Below are 14,278 nucleotides of genomic sequence, written 5' to 3'. Positions count from 1 at the left end.
TTTCTGTATGTCTGCATCACTGCAAAGACTTAGTTGAGATACTTTCACTGCTCTAATTTGTCCTAGTTTGCAGTTTAGGTAAGCAGTAAATTATGTTGCACTGGAATAAAGGAAGAATTTAGATGACTACACCAACATTTGAGCTTTCATGGTGTAAACAAAGCAGTCAGCATACCAATTAAGGAGAAAGTTACAGAAGTCCTGCGATGCTCAATCCCCTAGTTAAGCCAGAGCTCTTGTCCTTTTTCTTGTGGTCATGGGGTGTGTATACACAGTAAAATGCAATTTGGAGCCATTACTACATCATCTTCTAAATGAGCTGCTTTGCCTAGACAGTCCACCAAAACTGTCACTTGTGGACCTTGAACAGTATAGTCAGATTGTTACAACGCTGTCCTGGTTGGCTTACATCCTGGCTGCTTAAAGCAGAACTTCATCAGTGAGAGCTTTGCACCCACTCAAATGCTTCCAGGACCTGACTTTGTATTACTGTGCTGCACCGCAAAGATAAAACAGCTTGTTCAAAATTAGTACCTGCATCTCTGCTTTCCTGTAGGTACTTGTTTTGACTTGATCTGTAATATATGCCCCTGGTTCCTATTGCTTCTCTAGGCATTTTTAGAAAAGTATAAATTCTAGTATCCTTGAACGTTCAAGTGTAACTTAAAGGTATCAACTGGGAAATTTGCAGTTACTCTGAGGGAGGGAACAGGCAAAGCCAGGGTATTGACAGTGTTTTGAAAATACATTTTACATTTAACTCATGAGTTAGGGTTTTTTTGAGGGGTCAGGACTTTTATTAGGTCTGGCCACAATAAAATAACAAATTTCCAGAGGGTAGCAGGCACACAGAGAAATCAAGAAACTGTGATCTCTGAAATCAGGAAAAATTTCTTTGCAGAACATTGTTAGAAACTTTTATTTATAAAATAATGATACTGTTAGAAACTTTTCCTTATAAAGATATTGTTAGCTTTATAATGCAGTTGTAACCTCGAGTCACTAATGTATTTTGCAAATGTATGTGACGAATTGTTCAGCAGCTCTCACCAAAAGAAAAAAACAAAATAGGGTGAATGAACTCAGCGAATTCATGAAAATAAGCAAAAACGTGTTCCAAGATAAAAACATGTACTTACCTGAAAAGAAACAAGTGCCTGGGATGGCTTGCAGAGATGTCCCCCTCATAATAGATCAATTTGTTTTTCTTATCCTTCAGTGTTGCAATGATTTCTTTTGCCATAATTTTTCTTTCTTTATACATCTCTAATAGAGAGCCTTACTCCAATTGTTGTATGTTCTTAAAGAAAAAGATGATGTAGTTCAACGGCAAGCTTATTTAGATCGAGAAATAGTCCATTAGAATTGCCATAAAGCAAAAGATATATTTTTACGTGCATGTATATACCTACATGCATAGGTATATTCTTTCCCATCTAAGTAGTATTAATATTTCTGGGCTTTTTATACTCAAATAACGCAAGGGGATTAACATACATTTATAGAAAATATCAAGATAAATTACTAAGCAATATATTAACATTGTGGCTGTGCTTTCTGGCTCCAGTGAGAAAACAAGCATTCTTTTCCTGTTTGTTCCACATTTATCAGGTTTCACAGCTTCACAACCATTTTATTATGGCTTTCTTCACTGGAAGTCTTCTAGTGCTCTGCATTTTATAAGAAGTCATTTGACTCTACAGAAAGTCCCTCTCCTAATTTGCTGTAGCTAAATTCTATCCTAATCCGCTGGAACAGCAGGCAAACTAGCCAGCTCTGTTGTTTTATTTTCATCTGCTTTATAATTGATACCATGAGACTGCTGCATTCTCGAATCTGACCCCAGGGACTCCAGTTGCAACATCCTCACGTCCTTGGCAACATCTCTCTGTGCCCCCTTGGAATATTCTAACACTACAAATGGTATCACATATCCATGCCTACTAGATACATAAAAATCAACAGTATTTAGCTTTGTTCCAATTTAAATAGCAAAAGCCTCTTTTCCCAAGGAATGAAGACATCACAGTCTTTCCCTGTGCCTAGGACACAAGTTAGCAGCTGGAATGCTGGAGTCAGCGTTTCATTCCATGAGAGTGAATAGCATCAGACCTCCAGAGATTTCTTAACTGACCTTCAAAACACAAAGTCTAGCTTCCAGCAAACTTAAAGTAAACATATTTCCCTAGAGATTAGGATCAAAGCACAAGGAAAACATTCTACTTAACTACGTGGCGCTCGTACCATTACTTATTTATTGGACCAAGGGTAAGTGGTGCTGGGGGAGACGAGATTCACTTTTTTTTGTTGCATCTTCTAACAGCAAAACTAGTTCACAAAGGTTACCCAGACCTTTGCCAAGAGATTTGCAAAACTCATCATTCTTTTTCATACCATCGCAGCTTCATTCCCAAATATGGTCTTATATCATCATGGTCAATGTCTGAATAGTTTCTCTGAAGCAAAGCCTTGCATGACTTGAGCATTTTACTAGAGGAGGAGCTCAAGGACATCCTCAGGTTTTGACTTTGGGCTTGTGGGTACTCTTTTAACATTCTCAAACAACAACTGTCATCTGTAAAACAGGAATAACAGCACTTTGCTCCCATATCCACATAGATTTTTAGGAAGAAAATTACATTACAAATTCAGAAATTCTGAGGTATCACAGTAGCAGATCTTGGTTGTGCACATAACCTGGGCTTCCTGGAACAGATTGGCTTCCTGAGGAAAAACAAAAGTAACACTCAATACAACCACTTTTTAAAGAAAATTGTTGGGTATGCAGAGTTTTTGTTAACTTAAAAACCTATCACTATTCCTTAGAATGAAAAAACAGAGATGTATCTGCAGATATCTGAAGCTATTTGTTGGTGAGATTTGTGCAGCAAAAAAACACTATAAGTAAGATAAGTTCTTCATGTCTGCCCTGTTAGGACAACTTTGCTGTTGCCACTTTTAGGCTGAGATGAAACTGTATTAGGAACCTGGATACTAATTCAGCAGGGAGGAGACCAGAAGGGTGGTTCACTCAGGGTTATCCTCAAAGGTAGTTCTTAACTCTAATTCCCACCAAAAAAAAAAAAAAAAGGAATGAAAATTCCTCTGAAACCCAGTTTCAAGCCTGTCCTATGACCTTGAATATGGAGCCCAGTTAACCACAAACATTCCTCGATTGTCTCCCTAGCCACCAATTTATACTGCTTCTCTATCACATAAGAAAATCAGCAAAACTTAACCCTGATTTTGTTGATGACTATGTAGTGATTGTGCACTAAATGCACTGCGCTGTCTGTTTTTCACGTCATGCTGTATAAATGTACAAGCTGATGCATGTAATTTTCTCATATACATGAGTTCATTCATTTCACATTCACATCTCTGTTTGATCTTAAAGAAATTGAAGTCCAGATTCAAGCCCTGTTATACTATTATTTCTAGGACATCAATAAAGCACATCTGTAACATTTTTAAGTAAGTATGTTTCCCACTGATCTAAATTACAGATTATTTGATTTCCTTACTACACCCTGTCTTGGCTAGCACAAAGATTTAGGGCAGTTAGAAATACAGCACATCAATTCAACTCAAAAGATTTTTAATTTACAGGAACAACAAGTTTTCCATAGCTTGTGCCAAACAACCAGGTCATTGCTTTTGGTCTGAAATAAACACTATAGCCTCTCTCTCTGCCCCCTTTCCACTGTCTTACTACTATCCCTCCAGGAACAAATTAATAAATGCCTGACCTTGTGCATTGGTGCCAGTGGACACCTGCAGTAATTGTTCTTTCTCATAGTTCAAACAATCATTTTGGATTAGAGCTCACAAAGCAGAAACCCAGAAAAAGATGAAATGCCTTTTTAAAACTGAACCATGAGTGTATAAAAACTCACCAGACAGTGAGTGTATAAAAACAAGTATGAGGGAGTAGCTCTAAATGGACTAGATATAAGCTCTGTGGTGGTTAAGCCCTCCTTCAGATCTTGTTCTTCATACGCTTCTCTTCCTTACTCTCATACTTTGCAAGTGGCTAAGATAAACCAATTTGCACTGTTAGTCAAAGTGCACAGATTTCAGCTGCCCAAAGTCGCTGACATGTAAATATTTTAGGAGACCTTCCATGGTTCTTCTCAAGTCCTCTAGCATTTACGATTGCTGGCCCTGGCTGCAGCTACACTCAAAGAGTTTAATGAAGAGTGCAATCCAATGAGTGCAGCAGATGTTTCTGGGTTTGCTTCACTGGGAACTTTCTGTATTCTTCTTCCTTCATTCCCAGAAATCAAGACCCAATTTTAGCAAAGTGCTGATGAACCAACCAGCAACAAGAAAACTGAAATAGGTCTTCATCTCCACAATCCTTAAAACATTCAGCATTGAAGATCTATAAGCAGCTGATGTTTGGATGCTTACCCAAACCTCTTTAGACTGGAAAGCCGAAGGATGGGAAACTCATACAATCAGCTCTCATTAGATTTGTGGTATTTCCTGCACTTGTCTGGCATGGAAACATAATCTATCTCACAGTATTTTGGCACTGCCAGCATGGAACCTGGCAACAAAGAAATATGTAAGAAAAGACAATCTTTTCCAATAACAACAAGGGAAACATTATTTGGGTCATGATTTTGTTTGAGTTACATTTTATTTTATTTCTCTTTATATTTTGCTCTTTGACTGTCCGGGGGTATTTGTGTCACCTTACATTGCTACTAAATGTTAGCAGCACAGCTGGGATTATGCAAAAAAAGACAGCCTTGGAGTCCCTTGTCTTCCTTCTGTTTGGTCAGGTAAAGTTAGCGGTATTTTGATAAGGAAGGGCAAGCAGAAAGACAAGAATGGCAAGAGAAAGCCAGGAACACACTACAAAGTGCTTACCACTTCTCTTCAGCCTTTTAACTCCATAGATGGTATAATTTTTTAACTACTGCTTCTATCGCTATTCCCAGATTTCTGGATAAGCCATGCCTCACAATCCAATCCATAATGCTCATAATGCCAGTAATTGTACATAGAGAATGTGAAGATGGCTTCATTTTCAGGTATCTGACCTATCAATGTAAGTACCATCAGATTAATCTGAAGCAATCTTCTTGCTCCCCATTATGCAGGTAACACAATGCAGAGTATGTGTTGTTAAAGACTGACATTTTATTATAGAACAGCCCAGCACTAGAAATCCAGGGCATTGCAAATGACCAAGAAACACCTGTCCTGACTTTCACATGTAAAGCACGTTACTTATTATTTGAGCAAGCAAATGGTCATCCACTTAATTATATGATTTTTCCATCTTTCCAGATCACGTGGAGTAACCCACCAGAATGACTAGCAATCATACAGACTGTCGCTACTGCCTACAGTCTCTTCGTGGAAGGAAGTATGCATTAAGAGAAGAAAATGCTTATTGTGTTACATGTTATGACAGCCTGTTTGCCAACTCCTGTGAAGAGTGCAAGCAGCTTATTGAGTGCGATTCCAAGGTAAAGATTTACCTTTCGTTTCTTGTTCTTTGCTAAATTTTACACAAATCCTATTTCTTTAATGGCAGATTCTATACCCAACGCTCTGCATAGCCCTGAACTGGTGAAGAGACCCAAGCATAGTCGTTGTACATTCACGCACAGCAGAGAGAAACAGTGCTATTTTCCCAGAACAGGAAAACGCTGGGGCCAAAGATTAGGAAATCTGCACATACATGTACCTGAAACGTACACTGATGTTGTGGTGTATGTGTGAATCACAACTAGACTCCATCCTTCACCTCCAGTCACTCACTGTCTGCAGAGACTGCACAGTGTTTGAGAGACAGTAGGGAGCTGGTGTAATTTAGTGGATCAGGTTGAATTAACCTTTGGAATTTCTGAGAGATGTCAATGGAAAAAAATATTTTGAGTATTGGATAAGTTACTTTTACTGTAGGTGTTGACATGCAGATGCCAAGATGAAAGGAAATCATGTTTATAATTTGTATATTATTCCCTCTCTTTTTTGGAAATGAAGTATATTTTAATTTAAACTTAATTCCATGCTCACCTTGCTTATCTCACAGATGGCATGCAAGTGGCAGTGTTTCTGAGCTTGGCTGTCCTTTCACCTCTCCCCTTTTTTAGAATACTATTTAATAATACGAGTTCTTCTGTGGTCTTTGACAGGGTTTCCAGTACCCTGTACTTCAATTTAAAGCCTGTACATTTGACTTTGAATTTTAAGTTCAGATGAAGCCTTTGTTTTGCCAAGTTCAGTATGTAGTGCTCACCTTCTCCCCATGCTCACTTTGCCTACATTCTTTTGAAACAAAAGGTCAGAAAGTCATTAAAATAAGCCTCTTGGGAGGCCTCTCCAGCTAAAGCACTTCAAGGTTTTCAAAGCACATTGTCTGAATACAGCTCAGTACTGTAAAGGAATCATCCAAGGAAAATGCTGATTTGGATAAAAACACTTCTCAAACTCTCATCAGCATTTTACAACAGCAAACACGTAGTCAGGGTCACCCAGAGAACATGTACTTTGAGCTTACTAATTTCACTTTTAAAATTGAAAATTAAGTGGCAAGACTACTGATGTCAATGACCATTAACAAAAAGTCATGTCTTTGGACTGAGAGGAAGGAGAAATTGGAAGAAAAAAGCAAGAGTAAGAAGAAAGGAGTTCAACAGGCTGGAGTCAGCTAGAAAAGCGGCCCACAGACATTTACAGCTGGTGGTCCTACCTCTGTCAAGGTGCTGGAGCTCGTTTATCTTCCTCTCCTTCTTACCCAGCCTTTGTCTCAGACTGCTTTGGGGCAATACCCTACTTACTACAAGATTCAGAGTGCTAACTAAAGGAAATGAAAGTGGTAAGAGCTCAGCACCTCCTGAAATAAGGCACGGTATTTATTTCATTTTTACACTTTAAAGGGTGGGGATCGGAAGGAGAAAAATTAGATTGGATTTGTGCCCTTTTGTGCATCTTACTTATAAAGGAGACCTGGAAGGGTCTGGCTTATTTTTTAAGGTTCGTGGGGTTTTTTTTCTGGAGGTTCATTTTTCCCCTTTTTTCTTAACCTTGGAAAAATAAAATCTGCTGTTAGATCTTTTTTTGAATTTTTAGTCAAGGTCTCATACATATGCCATTAGCTTTTTCATCCCCTAAGCCTGCTGTGTCTTAAACAAACATTTTCCTGCCAAGTTTTTAGGAGGAGTTATATTAGGTGTAAACAAAAGCAATGATTTTTTAATAATCTTTCTAAGAATCATTATGTACTCAATGAGATTTTAATTGCTTGTTTTATGCAATAATATGATCTTTCTTTAGTGTTATGTAGTGTCAGCTGGAAGAAAAAGTAGTAAAGTTAAAAAATACATGAGGTTCATTTCAAAGTCTGTAGAGTATGCACTTCTTGTCAGGTGGCCTACACACATTAAAAACGTTGATCGCTTGTTTCCCCTTGAAGGCCAACTGTAAAGTATAAAACAATTCTTCCAATAAAAACATATCTCTGATGTTACATAAGGAAGGACAGATGCCTGTGCCAAAGCAGCTCCTAATGGCCTCTGCAGGAGACCTACAAAATATACCAACAGTGACATTGAGTACTCAGATCATCTCTGAGCACACCTCCCACCAGATGCACGTCATCTTTTCAAGTCACCATTGCAATGCTCTCCATTTTTCATTTTATTTCTGGGAGGAGCTGAGGGATAAAAACACTGTAAAGAAATGTCTTCATTAACCTGGGCTTACTTTCTCCAAGGATCTGGCTTACAAAGGCCGCCACTGGCATGAGAGGTGCTTCAAGTGTGCCAAATGCAGTCGCTCGCTGGTGGAGAAACCATTTGCTGCCAAGGACGAGGTGTTGCTGTGTACTGAATGCTACTCTGATGAGTATTCATCTAAGTGTTTCCACTGCCAGAAAACCATTATGCCTGGTAAGACAACAGGAACCCTTCAGTGAAAAATGGAATTGCATTTTTAATTATAACCACAGCCTTGAATATCCAAGCTATGAGGTCCTTGACTTTCAGAACAGCTTTTAGGTGACTACTTCTCCTTTGTGTTTAGTGCCCTCCAGGCAGTGAAGACAGATCAGGCAGATATCTCTGGACTAGCACTGACAGGGCTTATGGATCCTTATAAAGAATTCTAGAGTTCAAGATAGGGTAAAATATGTTCATGTTGAGTCATTGTTTCTGTGGCAGTTCTTAGGAAACGTATCCTGCTGGGACTGTAGGTAGACAAATAGAGCTATCGTTAGCTGAAGTGCCAGACTAGACAAGACATCTGCATTTTTGACTGTTACATTGACCAGACCTTGAGCTCATGTGCTTTATATCATTTCTTTCACTCAGAAATATTTTTTGTTTATATTGTCAAAACATGACATTCTGTGTTCAAATCACTAGCATCGTTTCTTCTAAAAAGAATATATTTGTGTTTACAATAGGTTTACTTCCTGCCATTAGCCACCTTGAAAATTCTGAACTTTCCACTAAACTGCTTCTCAGCATTTGATAGTATCTGTTCGGGACATCCTCTAGGCCTTTCGTTACCACCACAACAGTAAAGCTCATACAGCAGAGAAATTGCCTAAAAGCTGCCTCGCCAGAGGCATCTAAGAGAAGCCACAGCTCCGTATGTGGCAAAATGAAGCAGCTTGCTTAGGACAGCAAGTCCCTAACAATGCTTGAACTTTTTTACAGATCACATGTATAACTTCAAATACCAGCTGCAAACTATCTTCCGTGGCCTCATGACTACTACTTTGGGAACCTTTGGCCAAAGACACCACTAAATTTGGCAGTGACATAGGAATTTTACTTTTCAGTAGATCTTAATGCCAAACAATAAGGTCTGGGCTGTGAAAAATTACAGTCTTTTCATTACAGATAAATGCTGTATTAGTGGAAATAAATGTTGTAGCAATATAGTTGTGTTCAGTTTAAGGATGATATACTGCTTAAACTTTATATAGTTTGAAAAAATGTTGTCTAATAGGGCACACCTTACTAGATGTGACGAGAATAGAACCAGAATATACTTGGGTTTGCATTGTTATCCTCTGGTGTATATCCACCTCGCAGATTTTGCCCCAGAGTTTAGGAGACTAAAACCTTGCAAGTGCTGAGGGTAGGAGTAACAGTGCAAACAAAGAACTGACATGGCATGGGAATACCAACCAGTTTCTAAATCATTGAGTTCTTCATAATCAGCTTGCTAGCTCTGTGTTGAAAAGACTCAGTAGGCAAAGACAGTGAAGTCAACCTTCTGATCTCTGGGAGGAAGCTGCAAACCAGTAGTTTCTCTCTCCACTAATCCCACAGTCCGGGAAACAGATATTGTGGGATTAATCCATTATATGAGCAACTCTCTTCTTCGTGTGGAAAGGATGGTAAAGCACCTGGCACCTCTCTGTGCAGCCTGATGCTGCCAGCAGGGGAGGAAGTTAGGGTGGAGAGCCACTGGAAAAATCGTTCTCAGACATATGTGTGTATATTACACTTATATATCTACATTAAGGTGTACAGGTCACCTGTACACAGAACTAAGAGCTCTGAAACTCCTCTGGCAGACATTTAACTGAGTGACTTTCTCTCCTTGCACTGTATCAAAAGCACCTACTTAAACATGATAAAAAGAACTGTTGATCCAGGACGGAAATGATGAGCTATAAGAAGAGGCAATGCAGCGTGCTTTATCACAGAAAAGATATTTACTTTTAAAAACATGCCAGCTTAAGCTGAGTAAGATAGATAATGCATTTAGAAGTGAAGGAGCCTTAGTTTAAGGAAGACAAAAGACAGGACATTAATAGATGCACTAAACATCCAACAAATTAATCTTAAATTTATAAAAAATCTGTGTACCTGAATATTATCACTGAGTTGGCTGGCCTGAGAGAAACTGAGCAACTGAAGCGTATCACAGAGAAGTAACTCTGAATGATTCATATAGGGACAGACTCTAAAATGCACAGCTTAGGCAATTTAGCACGTCTTTTACCAGGTGATCATATGGCACTGATTTTGTTCTTGAAATTTCAAGTACATACTTACAAACTCTATTAAATTGAGGATAAGCTTTCTTGGGTAATCCAATACTGAGATAGAAGATTAAAAACAAAAATATTCCCAACATTTAAAACTTATGTTATGAGGCTATACCTGCAGGGATTTTTCACTTTGGGTTTTTGCAGGTTCTCGTAAAATGGAATTTAAGGGAAGTTCCTGGCATGAATCCTGTTTTGTTTGCCAGTATTGCCGGCAGCCATTGGGAACAAAACCGTTGATCACCAAAGACAATGAGAATTACTGCGTGCCCTGTTTTGAGAAGCAATTTGCTCACCATTGCTACTCTTGCAAAAAGGTAATTACAATGGAAACTTTGCCCTAATGAGGCAATATTGCTCATGGGGGAAGGGCCTGGATCATGCAAAATGTGTGGTGAACTAAGAGTAAGAGCACAGTCTTCCTTTTGACAGCAGACACTGAAAGCCAGCTGTGACAGTGTTTTGCTGTCCCCTCTAGTCAGTATTAATCTAAGCCTGATTATATTTGAAATAGACTTATTGACCGAAACAAGTACTTTGGGATTCTTGTAATTAATTGAGATTTTTAACAAAGGTTGAATTTTTCACTGAAAGTTATGTAAAACTCTTCTTTCCTGATAATATCTGACTTTGCCTTGATAAACGTGCCTTCCTTTCCAACATTTTTTAGGTATATTCACATGCATAATAAGCCACCTAAGCTGAGCAAAGCATTCACCTGTTTTTTTCTTGAAATGTGTCAGACAATAATCAGATTAAGTAATATTAAATTGTGATAATACTGGTCAAGAGTCCCACCGTTTCAACACATGATGCTTCCCCTGTGGATTTCAAATGAATTGGGTTTTTTCCCCCAAATAATACAAATAAATCAATTCATCTCTCTCTCAGTTTCTCATGTTTTAAAATCATCTTTGGTTAATGAAAACATTCAAACTATCACACTATTCTAGTGTGATATTGTTCTCTAGGGAAATATTTTAAGCTGCTTTTTATGACAGTGTTTAACTTATTATTTAGTACCTGTATCATTCTGGAAGCAAAAATGATATTTTTATTTTCACTTCATCAAAAAAATATTTCTATAGTTATTTAACATTTATCTGTAAACCTCTACCTTTAACGAAAGCTTTTAATTTAAGAAAAATCTGCTGCCTGTTTTTTTTCTTCAGTAGTTAAACTTTAGAAAATACTTTTATATATTGCCATGTTTCTACATCTAGCCTTTAATCTGCATTAAATGATCACATGGCAAATATAGTAATTCCTCTCTATGTTTATTAGAGGCATTGAGGTTAGCAGCACTTATATGAAATAGTCAGGAACTGCTTCTAGGAATGCAAAGAGTCCTGCTACATAATAACTAAAACAATTTTACTACTTAAACTTGCATCAGTTCCCATTAAACAAGAATTGAGCCCAAAGAGATTAAATTGCCAAACTGGAGTCTTGAATTTTGTGCCAGAGATTTTGAGATTTTAATGGAAAAGCAAATGAGAGTTCTAAGTAGCCCAATACTGCTACTTACAGGGGATCGGGAACTATTTAAATTTTTTTATTGCCTGCTATCACCCAGTATTATTCTTTGTTTCCCTGAAACTCTGTTCCCCAGGGAAATTTGATGGTGCCGCTATCTTTACTTAATTAGTTTCTCCAACTTTTTCTCCTCCTGTTCCAACTATATTCGTTCATTCACCTATTCATTGTTGTGCATGTGACTTGATAGTAGAAACACTATCTCACAGCTCATCTTTATCGCTACAGAAATTTCTCTGTACAGTCTCTCACAGCTTCTGTGAAACCAGCTCTTTACCACGCATATGGAAGCCATAGAGCAACAGGAAGATTTCCTCTTCAGAAATAACCAGTGGAAAGCTGTGAGTGAGTTGCAGGGCGTGAGAAGTTTGATGACACCAATAAACACCTTTTTTTCTTCTTCTGACAGTGTAGACCTCCTTTCTGTCTCACTTCTGCTTCTTTACTGTCTTTCTTCCTACTTAAAATATTGTTTCAGTTGTGAGATAGCAAAATACCAGTTCCAGTTGCAGATTAACTGTAATCTCAGCATCGGTCCTCTCATCCACTGTCCATCACTGAGAATTGCTCTTCTGAGACCACACCTGAGGTTGTGCCTTTATCCACATGTATAATAGAAACATTTCATAAGAAGCTAACCTGTTTATTACAAACCGTAAGGTTATCCCATAGAAAATCAAGGATAACAAACCAGGGGCATGTTCAGCTCAACTGCAGTTAGTCAAATTGATATTCCAGATGAATAACTGTTGATGTGACCACACTCTCTTGCGCATATGGGAAGAGAGAAAACAAGTGGAAGGGTTTATGCAGGACTGGATAATCCTGCATGATTCACACCTTTGTTTCATTGCTCTGTCCTTGTTTGTCAATACATTAGGTAATAACTTCTGGGGGAGTGACCTACCATGACCAGCCTTGGCATGAAGAATGCTTTGTGTGTGCTGGATGTAAAACCCAGCTGTCTGGACAAGGGTTTATTTCCAAAGATGAGTATCCATACTGTGTAGACTGTTTCAGCAGACTGTATGCTAAGAAGTGTGCTGCTTGCAAGAAACCTATTACAGGTGAGTCTCATCTTCTAGAGGGGACTAGACACTGATGAATCTCAAAGCAGACTTTTACTTTAGAAAACAGCGTTAAAAATAGTCCCGTCATAATGAAAGACTGAAGGAGTTAACTACTAGAGAGACACTCTCTCCATCAAGTGTAAGGTATCTTGCTAGGACATACTGATCACACCTGTTCCCTAACTGCTGAGCCGTTCTTTTATGTGCCAAAAGGAGTTCCTCAATTGTTTGTTTCAGAGCCTGCTGCATGAAAATTCGTCCATAAGAATATGAGAAAAGGCACTTTTTGGCTCTTTCCAGGACAGTAAACACAAGTCCTTTGTGTCTATAATTTCTTCAACTTTGTTTTTAAATGCAATTTTGATCAAACTGGACACAAATTAACTGCCTGCTGGGAAGGCACACCTGTTAAATTAGAAAGTTTGCCAAATGCAGCCAAGCTCTACTGCATGCATATTTGTGTGTTTAGATGATTTATAATTAGACATATATGTCACTAGTCTATGATAGCTGAAGTTTTCTGAAAGCCTTTGCTGGTGTTTTGCATCGTAATTCTATTGTGTGTAGACTCAGCTGTTGAAAAATACTGCCTGATTGTTACAGGTGTATGCTGCATGTGTAAGTGGACAAAGAAAATGATGAATACCCGATCAAATGGGCATGATTTTACCAAAAAAAAATCCCCAAACCTGAAACCCTCCAAAGCCCCCAAACCCCCAATATTTTATTTCAGATACTCCTGCTAGGAACTCCATGATCTGGTAATTTCCGAAGGACTCCATCTTGAAGAAACTTGGGTAGAAATAAATAAAATTCACTTGGTGTTGTACAGAAACTATATATATCAACACATTGCAAATAATTTTCATGGGAGTGTGTTGGGAAGATCAGCAAATCTGAATGAATATTCTGATAAACCCATTCTGCTCAGAGTTCATAATGGGATATGAAAACAAGCAAGTGACTTGCAGCTTTGCTTAAAATACTTCTCACTGTTTTTAATTCTAAAGTTTTTTTCAATTCAGCCAACAAAGGATATTTCAGACTACGGATTTTTGTTCATATGTTTCTTTGCTATATGAGTGACAACCAGATCACACATCAGAAAACAATCTAAAATCTGTTGCATTTCTGAAGCATGTCCAGAAATACTGGATTCACATCTTCTTTCTCATAATCTCTTTCAGCTCTTGGAGGTGCCAAATTTATCTCATTTGAAGAGCGCCAGTGGCATGGAGAATGCTTTAACTGTGCAAAATGCTCTGTCTCGCTGGTGGGCCAGGGATTCCTCACTCGGCAGAATGATGTCCTTTGTCATGAATGCGGCTCTGCTTCATAGTTCTGTGGAGAGCTGTACAGCTGTATTATTCTCACTCTGTAATGATGTACTTCATTACTCTGCAGTAAGAAAACCATATAAAAGGTATAACAGTTATTTAGTCATTCAAGTAACTTTCCAACAGCAATTTAATTCTATCATAGTTCTCAACTGCTTATAAAAAAATTTAAACAGCCCCATACTGGTTAAGAAAATAATGCAGAAATGATATGTGCATAATTTCAATCTAACTACAGTATGTTTCTCCTTATAACACACTGCACTCTGCTGTTAGAAGCTTAAAAATTTACATTTCATCTCCCATGA

The 14,278-nt window shown here is 38.1% G+C and overlaps 1 protein-coding gene across 1 annotated transcript; it reads left to right on the top strand.

The window, feature by feature from the left end:
- Nucleotides 1-5,324: 5,324 nt before the first annotated feature.
- FHL5 (four and a half LIM domains 5) lies at nt 5,325-13,972 on the top strand. Its single transcript, XM_009947588.2, has 5 exons — nt 5,325-5,483; nt 7,736-7,910; nt 10,175-10,344; nt 12,444-12,630; nt 13,821-13,972. Exons 1-5 carry the CDS (start codon nt 5,325-5,327, stop codon nt 13,970-13,972), a joined length of 843 nt encoding a protein of 280 aa, XP_009945890.2.
- The last annotated feature ends 306 nt before the right edge of the window (nt 13,973-14,278 follow it).

This window comes from Leptosomus discolor, chromosome 2 (assembly GCF_034619465.1).
Source record: "Leptosomus discolor isolate bLepDis1 chromosome 2, bLepDis1.hap2, whole genome shotgun sequence".
Lineage (NCBI taxonomy): Eukaryota > Metazoa > Chordata > Aves > Leptosomiformes > Leptosomidae > Leptosomus > Leptosomus discolor.
This window is presented reverse-complemented; position numbering and strand designations above follow the sequence as displayed.